At 40.6% G+C, this 18,950-nt stretch overlaps 1 protein-coding gene and 1 long non-coding RNA gene across 2 annotated transcripts in view; one reads left to right on the top strand and one right to left on the bottom strand.

Annotated features, from left to right (window-relative positions):
* Nucleotides 1-18,950, top strand: part of ANKFN1 (ankyrin repeat and fibronectin type III domain containing 1) — a 303,330-nt gene that overhangs the window by 241,280 nt on the left and 43,100 nt on the right. The window contains exons 11-14 of the mRNA XM_040497067.1: nt 5,065-5,164; nt 5,471-5,603; nt 6,067-6,183; nt 13,636-13,851. Coding sequence (XP_040353001.1) covers nt 5,065-5,164; nt 5,471-5,603; nt 6,067-6,183; nt 13,636-13,851 — 566 coding nt within the window. The remainder of the gene's footprint in view (nt 1-5,064; nt 5,165-5,470; nt 5,604-6,066; nt 6,184-13,635; nt 13,852-18,950) is intronic.
* Nucleotides 1-18,950, bottom strand: part of LOC121044756 (uncharacterized) — a 40,480-nt gene that overhangs the window by 14,597 nt on the left and 6,933 nt on the right. The gene's annotated exons all lie outside the window — the stretch shown is intronic.

Below are 18,950 nucleotides of genomic sequence, written 5' to 3'. Positions count from 1 at the left end.
CATCATAGCAATACCCTGTGGGAGTGAATTTCAGTTATCCAATTTTTCAAGTGGCACACATTAATTGAAACACTGCCTACTATGTGTCAGGTGCTAGACATATCAGTATGAATAAAATAAACTCCCTATGTTCCAAGCACTTAAAAGCTAAAGAACTAATGCATTCGGAGTCCAGAAAACTGAACACTGTTCCAGAGTCCTGAGCTACACAGAGCCAGAAGCCAGAGTAGAAGCCACTCTATCAGTGACTCAGTGTGTCAGTATAGACCCTGAATCAGTCAAGATGAGCTATAATATGCTGCAATAACCAAATGACCCCCCCCCCCAAATATTTATTTCTCACCCAAGCTGTATGTCTACCACTGGTCAGCTGAGGGCTGTCCTTCTGTGTTGTCATCATCCTTTCTCTAGAAATATTTGTCTGCACCCTGGGAGAAGGAAAAGGAACACTTGAATGTCTCATATGGACAGGACTTTATGTATGTCACTTACACTCAAAACTCATCGGCCAGAATTGGCCACATGGCCACACCCAACCACAAGGGTTCCAAAAAGTGAAATTCTGTCATGTGCCCAGAGTGAGGAGACCTGGAATACTTAACATTTGCATGGGCCCCTTTCCCAGATAGTAGGAGCATTTCCCAGTTTTTTTCTTCCTTTTTCAGTCTAATCTTCATTTTAATTTACATTGTGTATGACTATAATGTGAGAGTTATCTTAGCATAAACAGCTAAGATCATGGATTAGCGGGGTTCAAATTCAGACTAGACATTTACTAGCTGTGTGACCTTGAGCAAGTTACCTAACCTCTCTAGACCTCATTTTTGCTCACCTGTAAAATGCAGTAAGAATTATACATACTTGCCAGCCACTGTTTAAGGATTGAATGACTTTAAGTAAAGCACTTAAGAGCTTTATTACTTAAAAAAAAGCAATTCCTCCCATTCTCCATTTTTTATTTCCCCAAGACTCCATTCTTTTAGCCAGTTCTTTTGATATTTTCTTCATATCTCTAAGTAACATTTATATTGCTGATTCTTGATGTGTTTTTGAGGCATTAGCTCACGAAGATGATTTTTTTTCCTTCCCCCCTCTTACATACACATTCATCCTCCTACCCTTCATTTTTCTAATATATTTCTATTGTAATTTTAGTAAGATCAGTATTTATTGCTCACATTATAATGATCACTTAACTCAATGACTATTTCCCTTTCCTGGATAACTTTTTGTTTTCCATGTCGTTAAAAGAGTCATCTTTCATTGTATGTTTGCTTATTTTTCTATGTGGTCACAACTAGTTAATCCCCAAGCTTTTCTCCAGTTGTATCAATTTTCTCTCAATACAATCAAATATATTAGTACTGTTTCAACTACATCTTCTTAAAGAAACCTCTCCTAGAGCCCTGTGAACTGCTCCAATCTAGACTGGTTGCTGGCTGCCTGTGTCCAGTGCACAGCTGGCACCCTGGGATGTCCTTTCACCACCATATTGAGGAGTCTTCTGGCCACTCTCCAATACTGGATTGCTTCTTTCTGTATCCCATGTCTTAACTTTTTCTTAGCCCTTCATTTTGGTGGAGCCCTTACTCTAGTCATTTCCTGAGAGGATTCTTGGGAACTAAATTTTAGATACACTCCATGTCTAAAAATGCATTTGTTCTACTTACCACTCACTTAAGGATAGAATTCTTTTATTTTTTTTTTTTAATGTTTATTTATTTTTGAGAGACAGAGACAGACAGAGCACCAGTGGGGGAGGGACAGAGAGAGGGAGACACAGCATCCGAAGCAGGCTCCAGGCTCTGAGCTGTCAGCACAGACCCTGATTCCGGGGGCTCAAACCCATGAACCGGGAGATAATGACCTGAGCCGAAGTTGGACACTCAACCGACTGAGCCACCCAGGGGCCCCAAGGATAGAATTGTTGGTTGAAATAATTTTCTTTCAGGTTTTGAAGGTGTTGCTTTGTTCTTTTCTAGCTTTCAGTGCTGAGAAGTCTGATGTCATTCTGACTCCAGAGGTTTTATAGGGTACCGATGTTGTTGTTTTTATTCTCTGGAAGGTTTTAAATTTCTTTTTATCTTCAGTACCCTAAAATCTGTTTTTATGCTTTCTTCATGTCTCCATATCACATGTTTATATTCTAATTCTTGATTTTTTTTTTTTTTAGTTGAGGCATTACCTAAGGAAGGATGATTTCTCTTTTTGTTCCCTCCCTGCTCTTAATTGCACATTACAATTGCTACCCCTCATCCTCTAAATATATTTAATAATATAAAAAAATAATATAAAAATATAAAAAATATCTTAGTGTGGATGTATTGTAGTCTGTTGGGCTGGCCCTTTCAATGTAGAAAGTTACCCCCTTCAATTATGGGGCCTATTCTTAATTATTTCTCCCCCTCTTTTTTCTCTGCTCCCTCCTACTAGAACTCTTAGTCTGGTGTTGAACCTTCTAGGTTATCCTGTTAATATTTCTTTTTCTCTTTTACTTTTCCATCCCCATGGCCTTTTGCTCTTTCTCCGAGATTTCTGCAACCTCATTTTCTAAGCCTTCCATTGGGTTTTTCAGTTTTTGATAGTATGTTTTTAATTTCCAGTGCTCTCTTTTATTCTCTGAATGTTTCTCTTAGAAACTTCTATCCTTTTTATAAGGCTGCAATGCCTCTGCTTATCTTTAAGGCTATTAATAATAGGCTTTGTTTCATTTTGTATTTTCTTCTCTCAGCATAGTCTCTCCTCTGAATTGCCCTTTTATTTCTTTGGTTTGGGCCTCTGTTTTTCCTGTTAGATGCTTTTCACAACTGCCTGGTGATCCTTGGATGTTTACTGAGACTTAAGAGAAGAGAGCTCAGTAGCTGTTAGGAAGCTCTGAGTACATGGATAAAGTTCTTTATTTATAGGCTTCACTGTAGAGTGATCTGGCATGGCCTTTTTAAAAAAGTTTTTTATTTAATGTTTATTTTTTTTGAGAGAGAGAGAGAGAGAGAGAGAGAGAGAGAGAGTGGTGGAGTGGCAGAGAGAGAGAGGGAGACACAGAATCCGAAGCAGGCTCCAGGCTCCAAGCTGTCAGCACAGAGCCTGACACAGGGCTTGAACTCAAAAACCGCAAGATCGTGACCTGAGCCGAAGTCAGACGCTTAGCCGACTGAGCCACCCAGGTGCCTGGCATGGGCTTTTCTTTAGGAAACCATTGAAAGCAATGTCGGAAGCTTTAAGTGGATTCTCTTAGTCTGGTCAGAGTCTCCAGAAAGTTTCCTCCAGTGTCCTTCCCGGAGGGTGTAAGTTTGAACACCAGGGTTCTGAGAGCCCAATGGGAAAATCATCTGTATGGAAATGTTCATTTAATCACTTGTTTTGGATACAGTACTATTCTCCCACCCCCATTTTTAACTGTACCCCATGTCTCCCACTCTAGAAACCAAATTTTATGCTTTTCAGAGAACAAGCCACTAGAGCTTTTTTCTAGAGTAGGGAAGGGGTATTTGTCCAGCTATGCAAGTTAGAGGAGATCTAGAAGTCCAACTGCTTTTTTAAACAGACTTCAACAAATCCCTCTGATTTTAGCCCCACACTTATCCCCACCCAAGGGGTGAATCAGGTTACTTAGCCTCCTCCACTGCTGGCTTAGGACTCATCTTTCTCAAGTCTGCTAAATCCATCTGTCCATCTGCTTTCCAGCTACCAAGTTCACTTGCTTTTGTTTCCTTTTCCATCTCTTTGTCTCTATAGATTTATGGAGTTTCCTTTTTATTTTTTAATCTCTTCACTCTGGTTTTAGTGAGATTTTAGGAGAGAGTAGCATGTGATGAGTATGTTCAATATGCTGCCTATAACCGGAAGTCCCAGCAGCAGCATTTTCAAGCACGGTATGACCAGCCAAATTCATGTTTAAGTCAGAAAAAAAAAAAAAAATGTTTTGCTTTGTTCTGCCAGGAATAACCATTACCAGCACTAGCTTGAAGCTGGCATGAATGTTTGTCAGTCCACTTATTCCCAGCTGTTCCTATAGGATCGTAAGCAGAGCCACACTGGGCCTCAGCCGTGGGCCATCCACCCAGGTTTCCATGCCTAACAGCAGTGATGTAGATGATATTCTTACCCCAGTGACATGTCTGTCAGAAGTTTGGTGATGACCCCAACAACCTCAGCTTCCCTCCATTACACAGAACACGAGGACTGAAATCAGTGATCTTTTCGCTCAGCTCCACGCAGTACTATTTGTAAAGACTACTAGGAGAAGTCTGCAAGTATTATCAGTGAAATCTCCAGGTTCTAAGTAGGAGGGGTGACCAGAAGCAGCAATGGATGATTTGCTCACCAAATGTAGCCACAGAGCCCTGTATGTAGTAGGGTACTAACAAATATTTGTTCAGTAAATTAACATCTCAGTTTTTCTCGGCACTGGCTCTTTTATCTTGGGCAATCTGTTTTAACCTCTTAGTGTCTGTTTCTTCTTCTGAATAGTACTGATGATAATCATAACCTATGCCTACAACTAGTAGTGTGAGCCAACATATATACACTGGGGAAGATTGCCCCAGAATGCTAGCAGTGGTTGTACTAAAATGGCAACATGATATGGGTAGAGTTTTGTTTTTTTTTATCTATTCTCCAAACTTTTTGTATTAATTGTACAGTGAAAAAAAATGTAATGAAATGTGTGAACTAATAAGAGCTTTGGCAACATTGAGAAAACGTGTGGATATTAAAGGCAATGGGAGGAGGCAAAGGGTTTGACTCCATTTCTTTTTATCCCTCATTATAATCAATTGCTCATCAGGAAAATATAAGCAAAATGCCGAAGGGGTCCCCCTCGAGTTATAAATGTTACCTCCAAAATTTTTGAGGAGCTGATCATTAATTGAGTTAACCACTAGCAACTCAAGATATAAAAGCTTTTTGTAAGAATGAATGAGTTGGATCCACATGAAACTGAGGATAAGCAACACTGAGGGGACGGGGGAGAGGAAGGCAGGACGGAGGGAAGAAGATACTGGGAGTGTTATTACTCTGCCAATGGAGTTTATACTCTATTTTTTTTTTTTTTCGGTGTTTCAGAAACTTCAAAATTACAAACCACAGGCCGCAAGCAGTCAGTCTCAAGGAGCCTGAAACACCTATTCCATTCCTCAAATAAGTTTGTGAAGACCTTAAAACGGTGGGTCCTATGCAGGTTTTCCAGGAAGTCTTAACTTCTCAGGAATCGGCTGGTTTGGGTTCTAAGTATAAACTCGGTAGAAACTTCCTTTTTGTTATGAAAAGTAGGAGATTCACTTTCTCCTGAAAATTTGGGCAAGATAGTAACTTCTGTGAGTACTAGTCTGTGACCATGTCATACCTAGCAAGACTGTGCTCATAGTTATATTAAATGATCTTTTATCACATGCAAAAATATATGTTTCCATGATTCAAGCTTGGTAGAGACTCTTGAAGACAATTTTTTTATTTTGCTTTTTCTTTTTAGAGGACTCTACATAGCTGTTATATTTTATTACAAAGACAATATGTTAGTCACCAATGAAGATCAAATACCGATTGTTGAAATTGATGACTCTCACACCAGTTCCATTACACAGGATTTTCTGTGGTTCACAAAGGTATACTGAGTTCTGACTTCATTTTGCACCAATGTTTCTGTGCATAAATCTCTGAAAAGTTTGTTGGGGAGTCTCCAGTGATCAAAGTATTGGGGTGGGAGGAAATTATCTCAAAGGTCTTCCTTCTGCCCTGATATGCCCTATGCCATAAAAAATGCCAAAGTAGCATCTACATTACATTTTCAAAGCAAAGAAGCTTGCATTCTGTCAGATTGTGTCTCCACTATTCTGAGTTATAGGATCATTTGGCAAAGACTAAATTGTGGATCTGACTATTTCATTAACATTCAGATCTTTTTCCAATTGGACAGAGATCAAAAAGTTGTTTTGCATGTATCTGAAAATGGACTGCAGAACAAACATCAGGGGTCAGGTTTCCTTTTCCCTGCTTTTTGCTTTGATGCCACAACCTAAATCATGTACTGGCTTGGATGATGATATGACCTCGTGACTTCTTTTGCAGCTGTCTTGTATGTGGGAAGATATAAGGTGGTTGAGGCAAAGCGTACCCATCTCCATGTCCTCATCCACAGTGCTGCAAGCTCGGCAGAAGATGCTCGCAGCAACAGCCCAGCTACAGGTGAGAGGCCAGGTTTCAGCTCATATTGCAAGGAAATCTTAGAAAAACTCGACCAGTTCAGGTACCAGGCCCACCTGGAAAGGAAAAGGATGGGCTCCTTTCTCCTCCAGATCCCTAAGCATATGAAGGCTTCTGAGGCAGTCTGAGATGCACTCAGCTCATGTAGGGAATCTGTGCCTTTGGCAATTTTCTGGACGAGGGGCAAGGGTCTCTCCTGAAGAGTCTAGGAGTGACCCCCCTAAACAAGATGTGAGACTTGACTTCTGGGTTTGATATTAATCATTTCTCCTTTCTGGGCCTCAGTTTTATCACTTGCAAAATAAGAGGAGTTTGGATCACCTGACAAACGCTTGCTGCTCTGTTAGTGCATAGAGATGGAAAAAGAGACCAAAAGATATTTTGAGGAGTTTCTTGGCTTGATCTTCTGTTAAAGCACAGGAATTTGCATACATTTTTGCTTACTTTAAAAAAAAATAAGAAGAAAGAAAACTCTTAGAACCTTAACTTTAATTCTGAATTTATTCATCCTTCCATATTATTAACCCAATCAGACCAGGTCCCCAAGCCCTGCAAGAATTATTTGTAGGCTACAGAGCCTCTCCTAGAAATTACACTGAATTTTAACCAAGGTCTTCTGGGATTTCTTTTCATTGTCTTCTGGTATTAGCTGAATTTGTGGTTCTTAGCTACATGGAATTGGAGTCTTGAAGAGATCACTGAGCCTTTAGCAGTGATCGGTATTTCCCTACAAAACTGTCAGTTACATAAACCCCAGAAATACACATAACAGGAATCTATGTAAGCTGTGTTGGGCCAGGCCATACTAGCCAAGGCATAAAAATAGGATCATAACAACAAAAAAATATTTCTGTGGCTCCACCCCCACCAGCAATTACAGGAACTTCATTTCTTGACCCACACAATACTAACAATTCAACCACCTGAAATAGTAATAATTACTGTGTTGCTATTATAATTCTGAAAGGCAACTCTTACTCTTTCTGTGCTATACTCCACTGCAGAGGCAGGTTATTATCTTGTGTGTTCAGCAGCCTCAGAGATTTTAGCAGTGTTCTCAACTTCAACACACTCTTAACTTCAAAATCTTCTTCAACCCAAGGGGAAGTTCTTGGAGCTGGGCCATGATGACTGTACCGAATTCAAAGCTCCCCTTCCTGGGGCACCTGAGTGGCTCAGTCGGTTAAGTGTCCGACTTCAGCTCAGGTCATGATCTCTCAGTTCGTGAGTTCAAGCTCACATCAGGCTCTGTGCTGACAGTGTGAAGCCTGGGGCCTGCTTCGGATCCTGTGTCTGTCTCTGCCCCGCCCCCACTCACACCCTGTATCTCTCTCTCAAAAATAAATAAACATTAAAAAATAATAATAAAGACTTAAAAAAGAAAAAACGTTTATTTATTTTTGAGACAGAGAAAGACAGAGCATGAACAGGGGAGGGTCAGAGAGAGAGGGAGACACAGAATCCAAAACAGGCTCTAGGCTCTGAGCTGTCAGCACAGGGCCCGATGCAGGGCTCGAGCTCACGGACCGCGAGATCATGACCTGAGCCAAAGTTGGGTGCTTAACCAGCTGAGCCACCCAGGCGCCCCAAGACCTTTTTTAAAAAAAGCTCACCTTCCTTTCATCACTGACCAGCTTGAGTGAGAACAAGCCACTGTACCTGAAACTGTTCTTTTCTTAGGATAAAGCTCATTCCCAGGAGTCTCCTTGGTATCAGTCAAGTTCTTTCTCAGGAGATTCAGACACCTCAATGGACTCTCTATTAACCCACCATATAGCCCAGACATGCTTGGATCACAGACTGAACAACTTTTCAAATAGGGTTCTTCATTCCTAGAACACATTCATCTGGTATCAGTAACATGAGAAGGGTATGGCTGTCATAGCCAATGCAGCTAGATGCTGAAGGGCTAGAGAGAAGCCATGATGACCAGTGTGCCCCTACTCAATTAGTCTCATTGAAATGGCTCTTGGATTTCCCTGGCCCCCCGATATATATATTTTATAATTCAACCCCCTTCTGATATCATTTCCTGTTTTGTCCAGCTTAGATTCCTTGGCCCATCCTAATTATTCCCTTGAAAATACTCTAAATTTCTGGCCACTGTCTCCCCCGTATTATTTATTTGGAAAAATCCAAGCCTGGATGAATCCAACAAGCCTACACTGGAGTACTTGCACATTGCTGCATAAAAGTCACCATAAAAGGGAGCTGACTGAGGGGCGCCTGGGTGGCTCAGTCGGTTGAGCATCCGACTTCAGCTCAGGTCATGATCTCACGGTTTGTGAGTTTGAGCCCTGCATCGGGCTCTGTGCTGACAGCTCAGAGCCTGGGGCCTGCTTCTGATTCTTTGTCTTCCTCTCTCTCTGCCCCTCACCCACTTGTGCGCGCTCTCTCTCTCAAAAATAAACATTTAAAAAATATTTTAATAAATTTAAAAAGGGGGGGCTGACTGGTTTTTTAATTAAATTCATGGCTGCAATTCTCACATATAACTAGTGATCATATTCTGTTTCTCTACTAATTTCACTTTCACCAACTATAAGGGAACTATTTAAAAACCTGCTTTCTCTTGCACCCCTATCCCTTCCCTATAATCTCCATCCCCATATCAGGTGATGATTTCACTGTATAATTCATTAAGAAAAAAATAAATGGGAATTCTTTTCCTACCAGCAAGTTGAAAAGCCTCCTGGCATTAACCCCACTTTCTCTTTCATCCCTCCTATTACAAAAGTACTGGTTGGATAAATAAATGTATTTGTCTCTCCAACCCCTGGACTCCAAAGATCACACTTGGGGGTATTCTATTTTGCCAGAAAGAAAAAGGAAATAACAGAAACGTATCTCATGCCATAGTTACCACCCGAATAATTCACCAGCCCTGCATAGTCACCGGTAAATAGTACTCAGTAAATAGTTACCCTTTACAGCACCCATCAAAGGCCAGAAGGCCAGAGCACTGCTATACTGCTATGCATTCCCTTCTCTTCACATTTCTATTTGCCTGGTTATTCAACTGGGGTCACTGTCATCTTTTTTATTTTTTCTTTTTGTAGGACCTATTGCCCAAACTATTTGCTGATCTTTAGGATGAAAGTGTCTGAAAATAGTGAAATCACTTTTTATTTTTAGGCAGTGGGGAGGGAGTAACAAGGCAGAGAAACATTTCAGAAGAGGAAGAAAACTGAATGTGGGAAAACTGCTACTTAATATTTTAGGTCTCTTTGCTAATCTAACATTTTTTACAATGTTACGAATAAAGTAAAAAAGTGTGGGGCACCTGGGTGGCTAAATTGGTTAAGCGTCTGACTCTTGCTCTCCATTCAGGTCATGGGTCTTGTGGTTTATGAATTCAAGCCCCATGTTGGGCTCTGCTCTAAGAGTGCAGAGCCTGCTTGGGATTCTCTCTCTGCCTCTCTCTCTCTCTGCCCCTTCCCTCTCTCTGCCCCTTCCCTGCTCACACTATCTCTCAAAAAAATAAAATAAAAACTTTTAAAAACAGCTTGATTGGCATCAGCCATACATAAATCCTGTGGTCCTACCTCTGGTTTATTTCACTGTGCTGTCCTCCCCTTTCCAGCATCACAGCCACTGCCTGATTACTCCAGTTATATCAAAAGCCTCCAAAGCTATGCTCCAGCTTCCAGTGTTAATACTCTCCAATCCATCCTCCACACTTCTGCCAGGGTAGCCAATAAAAGATTCTGGCCTGACTCATACTCTTTCAAGAGTGGTTCAGACATTTTATCACAGCACACAAAGGCCTCTGTTGCCATCTTCCCTTCCCTCCTATTTCCACAGCATACTGACTTACCTTTATCGCAGGGCATACCAAACACTGTGCACCAGGTGCCTTGTGTTCCAATTTCTTCCCTATAGTGAAGTCCTTTAATACGTAATAATAGGCAATAATCATGAAACAACAACTTTCATTTATTTCACAGAATACATGCCAGCCACTGTGATAAGTGCTTTACAAACTATATCTCATTTAATCTATACCACACCCTAATGAGAATGTAGTATATTTTTTTAAGTTTATTTATTTAGTTGAGAGAGACAGAGACAGTGTGAGTTGGGGAGGAGCAGAGAGAGAGGGAGAGAGACAGAATCAAGCAAGCTCCAGTTCAGAGTCCAACACGGGGCTCAAACTCACAAAACTGTGAGACCATGACCTGAGCCGAACCCAAGAATCGGACACTTAACCAACTGAGCCATGCAGGTGGCCCAAGAATGTAGTATTATTGATATTCATTTGACAGATGGTAAAACTGAGCCCTAGAAGGGTTAAACAACTTGCCTAAGGTTGCACTAATAGGAAGTAGCAGAGTCTGGATACAAATCCAGATCTGTATAACTCTAAAGCCTACATTCTTTCCAATACTTCATCATCTTATTATGTGTTCATTTACAAAAAGCAGACAAAAAGTTTAAATAGAAGAAATTATCCACATTATAGTTTAAAAAGAAAAAGTAGTCTATTCTGTATCATTTGGAGCCTATTTAGGAGAAGTGGTCTTAGATTTTATTTGAAAGGAAGTAAAGTAATTAACTGATTAATATTACCTAAGCAGGAGGAAAGACAATCTGTCAGCATTTGGATTTAAAAAAAAAAAAAAGATGAGAAGACCTGTAAGTGGCCAACACCCCACACTGTTTTTCCCACCCTTAGGAAAATGGCAGAGTCCCCAAGAGGCAGAAGTTTACATTGCTCTTACATTGAGGGGTATCCAAACTACTTATCCTCAAAATACAGTAATCATCTGACACTATAGATTGGGTTACATTAAACTTTCTTCCTCCGTAGCCTTTAGAAATGAGTACTAGTGAGTAAAAGCCATGTAACAACTTATGAATACCATGTCTTTTTCATTTTTCAAGGAGGGGGATAAAGCTTTCCCCATAATTTTACTCTCCTTTTCCAGGCCTTCATATCTCTACTCTGGATTTCCTTCAACTTCCCATGTCACCCCAAGCTGAATAAAGTTCTCTAAATAGTATGCATCTGTCTAAGGCTTACTGATAGTCCTGTAATGTGTTCTGGTTATAACCTAGATGCATTCCTATGGGCCATCAGGTGGTTTTTATTCCTCGTTAACTTGTAGGAATCTCAGGGTTCCCAGATCTCCCAATCTTGACTGCATAGCGTCAAAGGTATTAAGATGATTTGGTTTTCCTTTAGGTCCTAAAGAATCCCAAATTTTCCCTTGTGGAACACAGATTTATTTATTTTCACAAGGATATTCTGCTTTGAAATTGGGCTCTCCCCAGCTAGCCATCCAACCCAATTTGATGTCAATAAAGAATTTCAGAAAGACTTTTAGTGCTTTCTTATTCAAACTATTGGTCAGCATATCCAAAGCTGATGGTGAAACACTGATGATAACTCTGCTTAAATGAAATAACTCCCTCAATCAATGAATCCCCACCAGCTATGGTCCAAAATAAACAATATTTTCCAATATCCTAATGATAAAATGTTAATTCATTCAACAAAGGGTTATCGAGCTATTACTATGTGCCAGGCACTGTGCAAGGAACCCAGAGACACACAAATGAAACAACCATTATTTCATGACATGTATGTCAATATGCAGGAAAGCAGGAAAGCTAGAGTCACGCTAAGACATAAGTTTGTATGGGAAGCAATAGAAGACAAAAGAAGGGATCGTAAATTCTGAGAGATTTGGGAAAGTTCTCCCAGAAAAAATAAAACCTTGGTGGAGTCTTGAAAATGAGTAAGTATAAGTCAGGGTGAGATTCCAATTAGAGGAGTAAAGAAAACCCATACCCTAACTTGTATGAAGCTTGGGAGTTTGCAAAATACTTTGTCAGGCATTGTTTGACTTAATCCCCCAGACAATCCCTAAGGTAAGGATTAGCATAAGGGGTGACTCCTAATTTTAGATGATGAAACTCAGGGCCAAGAGGGTAAATAATTCTTCAGGAGTCTGAGAGTTAATGAACAGCAGGCTGCCCTGAAACCTAACACCCGTGTAACTGAAGGCTCAGCAGCAGTAGCTTGCTGGAGCCAACTTGTACTGACTCAGGATAGCCAACTGTTAAAGATTCAGGAATTTTGAAAACCTGTTGTCAAACTCTTGGAAGCTTTAAATTGGCCAGCATCAGTGGGAGCATTTACACCACAGAAATTGGCATATGCTATAAATCAGGCCTTCTTTTTTGTGACAGCCAGTTTACTAGTTTATTTACCAGTATTACTTTGCAGCAAGCTGCCTATATATAAAACTGTAATGCTACAGAGGACAGGATTGAAAGCCTTATCCAATTACTTCTCTATGATTTAGAAGTCAATAATTTGAAAGGAATAATCTGACTGATCAGGTTGTTTTAAAAATAATGATCCCACCAAATGAATTTTTATGTGTCAATAATTATTTATGAAATTGCTTACTTATATGCCCAGTTCTAATGAGGAAAAATAAAAGACATAAGACACAGTCTCTACCTGGAAGGATCATTCCAGTATTTTCATTTCTGTAGATATTGACCCGCTGGCTCATTCATTTTTAGGTCATGTGTGTCACTTTTATAAGTTCCAGTTCTACTTTGGCTCTCCTGCAAACAGGTCATCAGCATTTATCTGAGCTTGCAAATAACAGCTAGGAGCTCTGAGATCTTTTATTTATACTTTTGAAAAATCACAGATATTCAAAATAAAAGGATATTTTATCCTCCTCATCCAACATTCTAGGTTAGAAATCTTCAAACCCTGCATATTTTTAAAACTGTTTATTTTAGTAACATCTTCCTGGGTCCCTCCACATTTGATGCAGCATCTTTATTTTCCTACCTTTCTAAAAGTATTGTCTGCCTCAGGTGATCTAGCTTACAAACAATTTTAACGTAATTTTAAATAAACAGAACCCCCTGAAATGCAGATAAGTCAAACCAGGCCAATCTCCCAATTAAAGTATCTTGAAAGGAATGTTCAGTCATTTGGAGACCTGTACAATGTACTACATTGTCAATTCACTTCTTCATTTTAAACAACCCCACTTCATACCAGCTTACTGTAGATCTCTTGAAAACTCCACAAGTGGCATACTTGAAATATCAGGCATTTTTCTTTAAAACATCTGGGATTCTCTTCAAGTGCTGGTAACTGAGGTCTATGTGCTGGTGTGTCTATGTGGGTAAGAGATATTTACAGATACTGAATTTGCTTAAAAAAACATCATTTTTGTGCCTCTTGCTATAATCTTTGCAAGCTTATGGTGAAGAGATTTTCTTGGAGCTTCTGTTAAGTACATTTTCTATGGTGCCACATATTCCAGTTTTAAGTTTGCTTTAAAAAAAAAAAAACTTCTCAGAAACATCAGATAATTGATATTCAGTGTCTTTTGTTCCAATTATGTTGCGTTGTTTGCACAATATCATCCAAACTACCAGAAATCTATTTGTTTCTAGAATTTACTTGGAACACACAACTTGGGAAGAGTTTACTATGAGCCCATTAAAGACCGGCATGGAAACATCCTCATAGTCACCATCAGAGAAGTGGAGACACTCTATTCATTTTTTAATGGCAAATGGATGCAAATCTCAAAACTACAAAGCCAGAGGAAGTCTTTGTCAACACCTGAGGAGCCTACAGCCTTAGACATTTTACTGATAACCATCCAGGTATGCAGTCTTTCAGTTTTCTAATACTGTATATTTAAAGTTCAAACACATTTATTGAGGGGTTAGTGAAATGTACTAAGACCCATTTACAAATGCAGTGATGGAATAGAGAGGGTCCAGAGGCATTTCACTGTTTGTATTCCACACACAGGAAAGGTTCAGAAGCTTATTTTTTATTTATCACTCTCCAGATACGTAATTGGCCATGCAATACAAGTGCAGTGAGCACCCTGAAAATGGCCCTGACCAATAAGCCAATGAGAAACATTGAGACAAATGTTTGAGTCAGGGTCTACAGGTAATATAATCAAAACATTAACACCTAAAGGGACTATAATAATAATACATTGCTAGACCATGTGTGTGTGTGTGTGTATAAAACACTATGAACAAACACTCTTACACACACTTACTTATGTGTTCCTTCTAATATTCCTCTGGGTCAGGCAGGCATGATTAAATCCATTTTAGGAATGAAATAACCGAGGCTCAAAGAGATTCTATGACATAACGACCACACAGAGAGGCAGGTCTAGTGAAGCTAATGTAGCCTCAGCATATTCAGCTCTTCACTTGCATTAGCCCCTATCAGTGCCCTGGCAGGGATCCTAACAACTTCATATCCACAGTTTTGTATTCTTCTTGTTAAAGAAGGCACAGAAAATTGTATTCGCTTTAGTCCCCACAAAACTTGGGTTTGCTCCTGGGCATACAGCTAGAAAGTGGCAGGACTGAAACTTAAACTCAGATCTTCTGGCTGGAATCAGGCTTCTTTCTGCTACATTCTGTCACATCCTGGGGCAGGAGTTAGGATTTTAGTCATGAGGGATTGGAGATCAAATAAAGGATGAAAGATTCACCTGAGAACTGAATAGCCACCAAAATGCAAAATTCAGGCAGCTCTGATCAAGACTCAGGCTGGATGGCATAACTGGGATACAAAGTACATCTTTTGCTCCTGAGTCCAGCACTCTCTCCACACCACCACACTCCTCAGGTGTTCTTACGTGAGCATGGGCTTCACGCTGTTTCCCTTCCCTCCTTCCTTCCTTTCCTTCCTTCCCTTTCCTTTCCTTTTTTAAACCCAGTCATGGGGATGAGTTTGATAGTACTCTCCAGTTAGGCAGACAAGCTGGCAGAAACACCTACCTTAAACTGAGGTCTGGCATATATCCACAAGACAGCCAGTCCAGAGTAATGGGAAAGAAAGGGCTCAGTCCCACATAAACAAGCCAAACCCAACCCTTGATGCCAGTAGCCGCTCATGATCACCCTAAAAAACTAAGCCACCAGCCCACTAACTTACTTTAGTTCCCCACTGAGGAGTGGTTGATAGAATAATCTCACCTCTCCATTCCTTGCACTAACCCAAACCAGAATGGAGTCCAGTGTAGCAAAGGTAAGCTAATTGGTCAAAGCCAATACCTCTGGCTTTGATTTTATGGAATTTGGGTTCATATGAAATTGATAGAGGGTGTGTGTGTGTGCATGCGTGTGTGTGTGTGTGTGTGTGTGGGTGGGTGGGTGTGGGTGTGTATGTAGGAGGTGGGGGCAGGGAACATAGACACTATTCGTGGCTCCCCTCTTCACCCTTTATAAGCAAGTGCTAAAAGAAACATTTAAAAAAATCACAATAAATTGAGCTTTTACAGGGTGACTAATACACTAATCCCCTATAGGGATAAACTGGGGTCTGGGCTACCTTTGCTCCTAGAAACACAGCACAGGCCCCAGCATGATATAATACCTGGTTTCTCCTAGACTTATTACATTAAAAATGTGTTACAGGTGCAGAAAAATTCCAATCTGGCAAAAGGTTGTTAGAAAAGGAGACCAAAAATAGAGGCAAGATCAGGTTTCCACACAGATCCAAGTGGAAAATTTACCCCCGCTGACTGGCACATTTCTGCTTGATGTCATTCCCACCCACCCCCACTCTCCTTCTCCTCCTCCTACTTCTTCTCTCTCCCCTCCTTCCCAGTCAGGTCTTACACTAGAGAGGAAATAGGGGATAAAACTACTAGGGCTGGTATCCAGTCACTCCTGGACTTTAATTATGTCAGGAGTTGGCCCCAGCAACTCAACATGAAAGTAGTGACAAGTCTTGGTGTTTGCCCAAAGCAGGCGGGGTACTTCCCACAATTCTGGGCCACAAACCACTCTCTTTTCTCATGGTCAGTTGAGTGATGACCACTAGGCTTGGGGCTTCTTTCTGTTAGATCACAACACATATTGAGGCACCAGTTTGGAATATAGCACACGAGGGTGTGCTTCCTGACTCCACCTTGTCTAGTGATGTAACTAAGGCAAGATACTTCATTTCTGACCTCTTGTGTTTCCTCCCCTTCTTCCTTCAGCAAGAAACCCTACTTCATAGGGTTCCAAGGAAGATTAAATGAGTTAATATGTAAAGCATTAGAGAGTGGCACAAAGTGAGCACTCAATAAACATTAGTAATTGTTATTATTTCTCTACTCGGAAAAATAATTCTAGGCCTCCTCGGGAGGTATCTAGGCCATCTCCTCCCATCCCTACCTTCCCATAAGACCCTGGTACTGGCTCAATCATCCGCTGGGGCATTGCACCACCACCTCTACCTTTCATAAGAACTAAGGAAAAGTTGTATAAAAACTGTATGGTCTGCAATGAGGTTTTCAAAACAGGTAAGGGCTTTAAGAAACTCTGGGTCTGTAACTAATCTACTAATCCCTAGGGCCCCAGGGAAACTCCAGGGTCTAACCCTCTCAAATTCTTGACCCTCTCAAGTCCCAGACCTTCATTACGGGCCTTTCTCATATCTAGAAGAAAGAGAGAAATCCTTCACACACCTGTCTGGGAAGGATAAGAGAGTTACTATGGACAAATTAGAGTCCCTCTGAGCAAACTAATTGGCAGTGAGAGTACTTCCAATAGGGAGGACCCTCTCAGGTGCTGAGTTACCCAGACATTGATCTCCAGGGTCACCTTAATAAATGGAAACTTCACAGGTAAACTTTTCTTTGAAGCTTAATCTTTCACATTTGCACATTTTCAAGTTTATAACACTCTGTTACATCTATAATATCATTTGATCTTCATGAAAACCCAGTGAGATTGAGTGGGTAATTTCATTGTGTCTCATTCACAGATGAAGCTATGGATTTCAGGGAAATAATTCCTTAGGGTCATATTAGCAAAAAAGCAGCATAGGAGAAACTAGGGCCCAAATCTTCTGACACCTGGTCAAGTACCTTTCCCATTTTCCCAAGCTGCTTTACATGCCCTCCCCCTCCTTTTCTCTGTATCCTTAAAAAAAAAAAAAAGTGTCATCCTAGAGAGGATGTGCTAAAGTTTGCCTTCTGGCCCCTCCCAGCTCTGCTTTCCTTCTCCTTCTCCTTCGACATTCCTGTCACCCTGTGTCTTCTCACACCTGCAATACCCAGGACCTACTACTTCTTCTGCCCTTTTCTGTTGTTGTTTCTTTTTTCCAGTACATTCCTGCTCTTTCTACCCCCAAGCAGCCCCTAACATGGGGATCAAAAACTACAGGAATCAGGAAGATGAATGAAAATGAGCCAATTGAGCTGCACATGAGAAACAATTAGGTTCACACAAAAACTTGTTTCTATCAGTGTTCATAACAGAAAAAGAGTGGAAACAACCAAATGTAATGACTGATGAATGGATAACAAGAGTGATATCCATATAATGGAATATTATTCCACCATAAAAATGAGTGAAGTACTGATCCATGCTGCAAAGTGGATGAACCTTGAGATCAAACATCATGCTAAGTGAAAGAAGCCAGACACAAAATGCTACATATTGTATGATTCCATTTATATGAAATGCCCAGAATATGCAAATCCACAAAGACAGAAAGTAGATGAGTGGTTCTAGGGGTAGAGGGAGGAGGGATGACAGCTAATGAATGCAAATGATGGAGTGATGAAAATGATCGGGAATTAGGTAGTGCTGAGAGCAGCACAAGCTTTGAACATAGGAAAAAAACACAGAATCTCACACTTTAAAAGGGTGAATCTCAATTTAAAAAAAAAAGGAGCAAGTGGAAGTAACAGAGACTACAATAACCTGGAGGGCCCTTGTGCCATGTAAAGAACAGCCCATTCAGCCACAGCCAACTGCAGTGGAAAAAAGTGGTCCCAATGTTGAATGTTTTCCCATTTTTAAAGAGAAGTTAAAAATCTAGAGTTTTGGATAAAGTATCCTTATTTTTAAAAGTTAGGAAATAATTTAGAAAATTTAAATTCTTTGCAAACCCTATAATCTTGGGCCCACAAATACCTGGGCCACCATTTTCTGACCTTTGCTGTCCCTGGTGAATTCAGTTTCCATCCCCTGTGCAAAACTAAAGCCCTGTGGTTACTGGAAAAGCAGGTCATTCCTCTAACAAACTCTTAGGACACCTGGTCAATGGAGGGCAGTTGGATATACCCTTCCTGGTCACTGAACCAGCACAGCATATTCTCTCCCTGAGGCCCAGCTCCACACTCCACTACCTCTGGGCCTCTCACTTCATATTTAATAAACATTTTTTCAGCACCAACTAGGTGCCAGGAACTCTTCTAGGTGCTATAGGAAAAACAAATGAATAAGTCAAGGTCCCTGCTCTCAAGGAGTTCAGTCAAGGGAGGGAGACAGACTTGTAAACAAATCAAGGTAATACAAGGCAGAATTAAACCAGAGCCTGATAGCAGTACAAACAGCGTACTATGGGAGCACAGACAAAGCAGCTATTAATTCTCCCTGGAAATATCAGGGAAGGCGTTGTAGAAGAGGTGACATTTGGTTAAGCCATGAAGGGTAAATTAAGTTCACCAGGTGGAGAAAAAAAAGAGAAAGAGAGGGTAGGGAGGAAGGAGGAGAGAAGGAGGGAGAAGAAGAGGAGGGAGAGAAAAAGAGAGGGAAGAAGCAAGGGGGAGAGAGAAGAAGGAAGGAGGAAGGAAGAACTCAAAGAGAGATTTAAATTAAATAGAGGGCATGGTAAAGAAATGAGGCTGAAGGTAGAAAAGGAGATCTAACCCTCCCTTGGGTCCACAATGGACCTTATACAACGTGATCATACAGAGTTAGAAAAACTTGCTACATGTCTTTCTCAC

This window comes from Herpailurus yagouaroundi, unplaced genomic scaffold, assembly GCF_014898765.1.
Source record: "Herpailurus yagouaroundi ecotype Mexico unplaced genomic scaffold, PumYag 189, whole genome shotgun sequence".
Taxonomy (NCBI): domain Eukaryota; kingdom Metazoa; phylum Chordata; class Mammalia; order Carnivora; family Felidae; genus Herpailurus; species Herpailurus yagouaroundi.
This window is presented reverse-complemented; position numbering and strand designations above follow the sequence as displayed.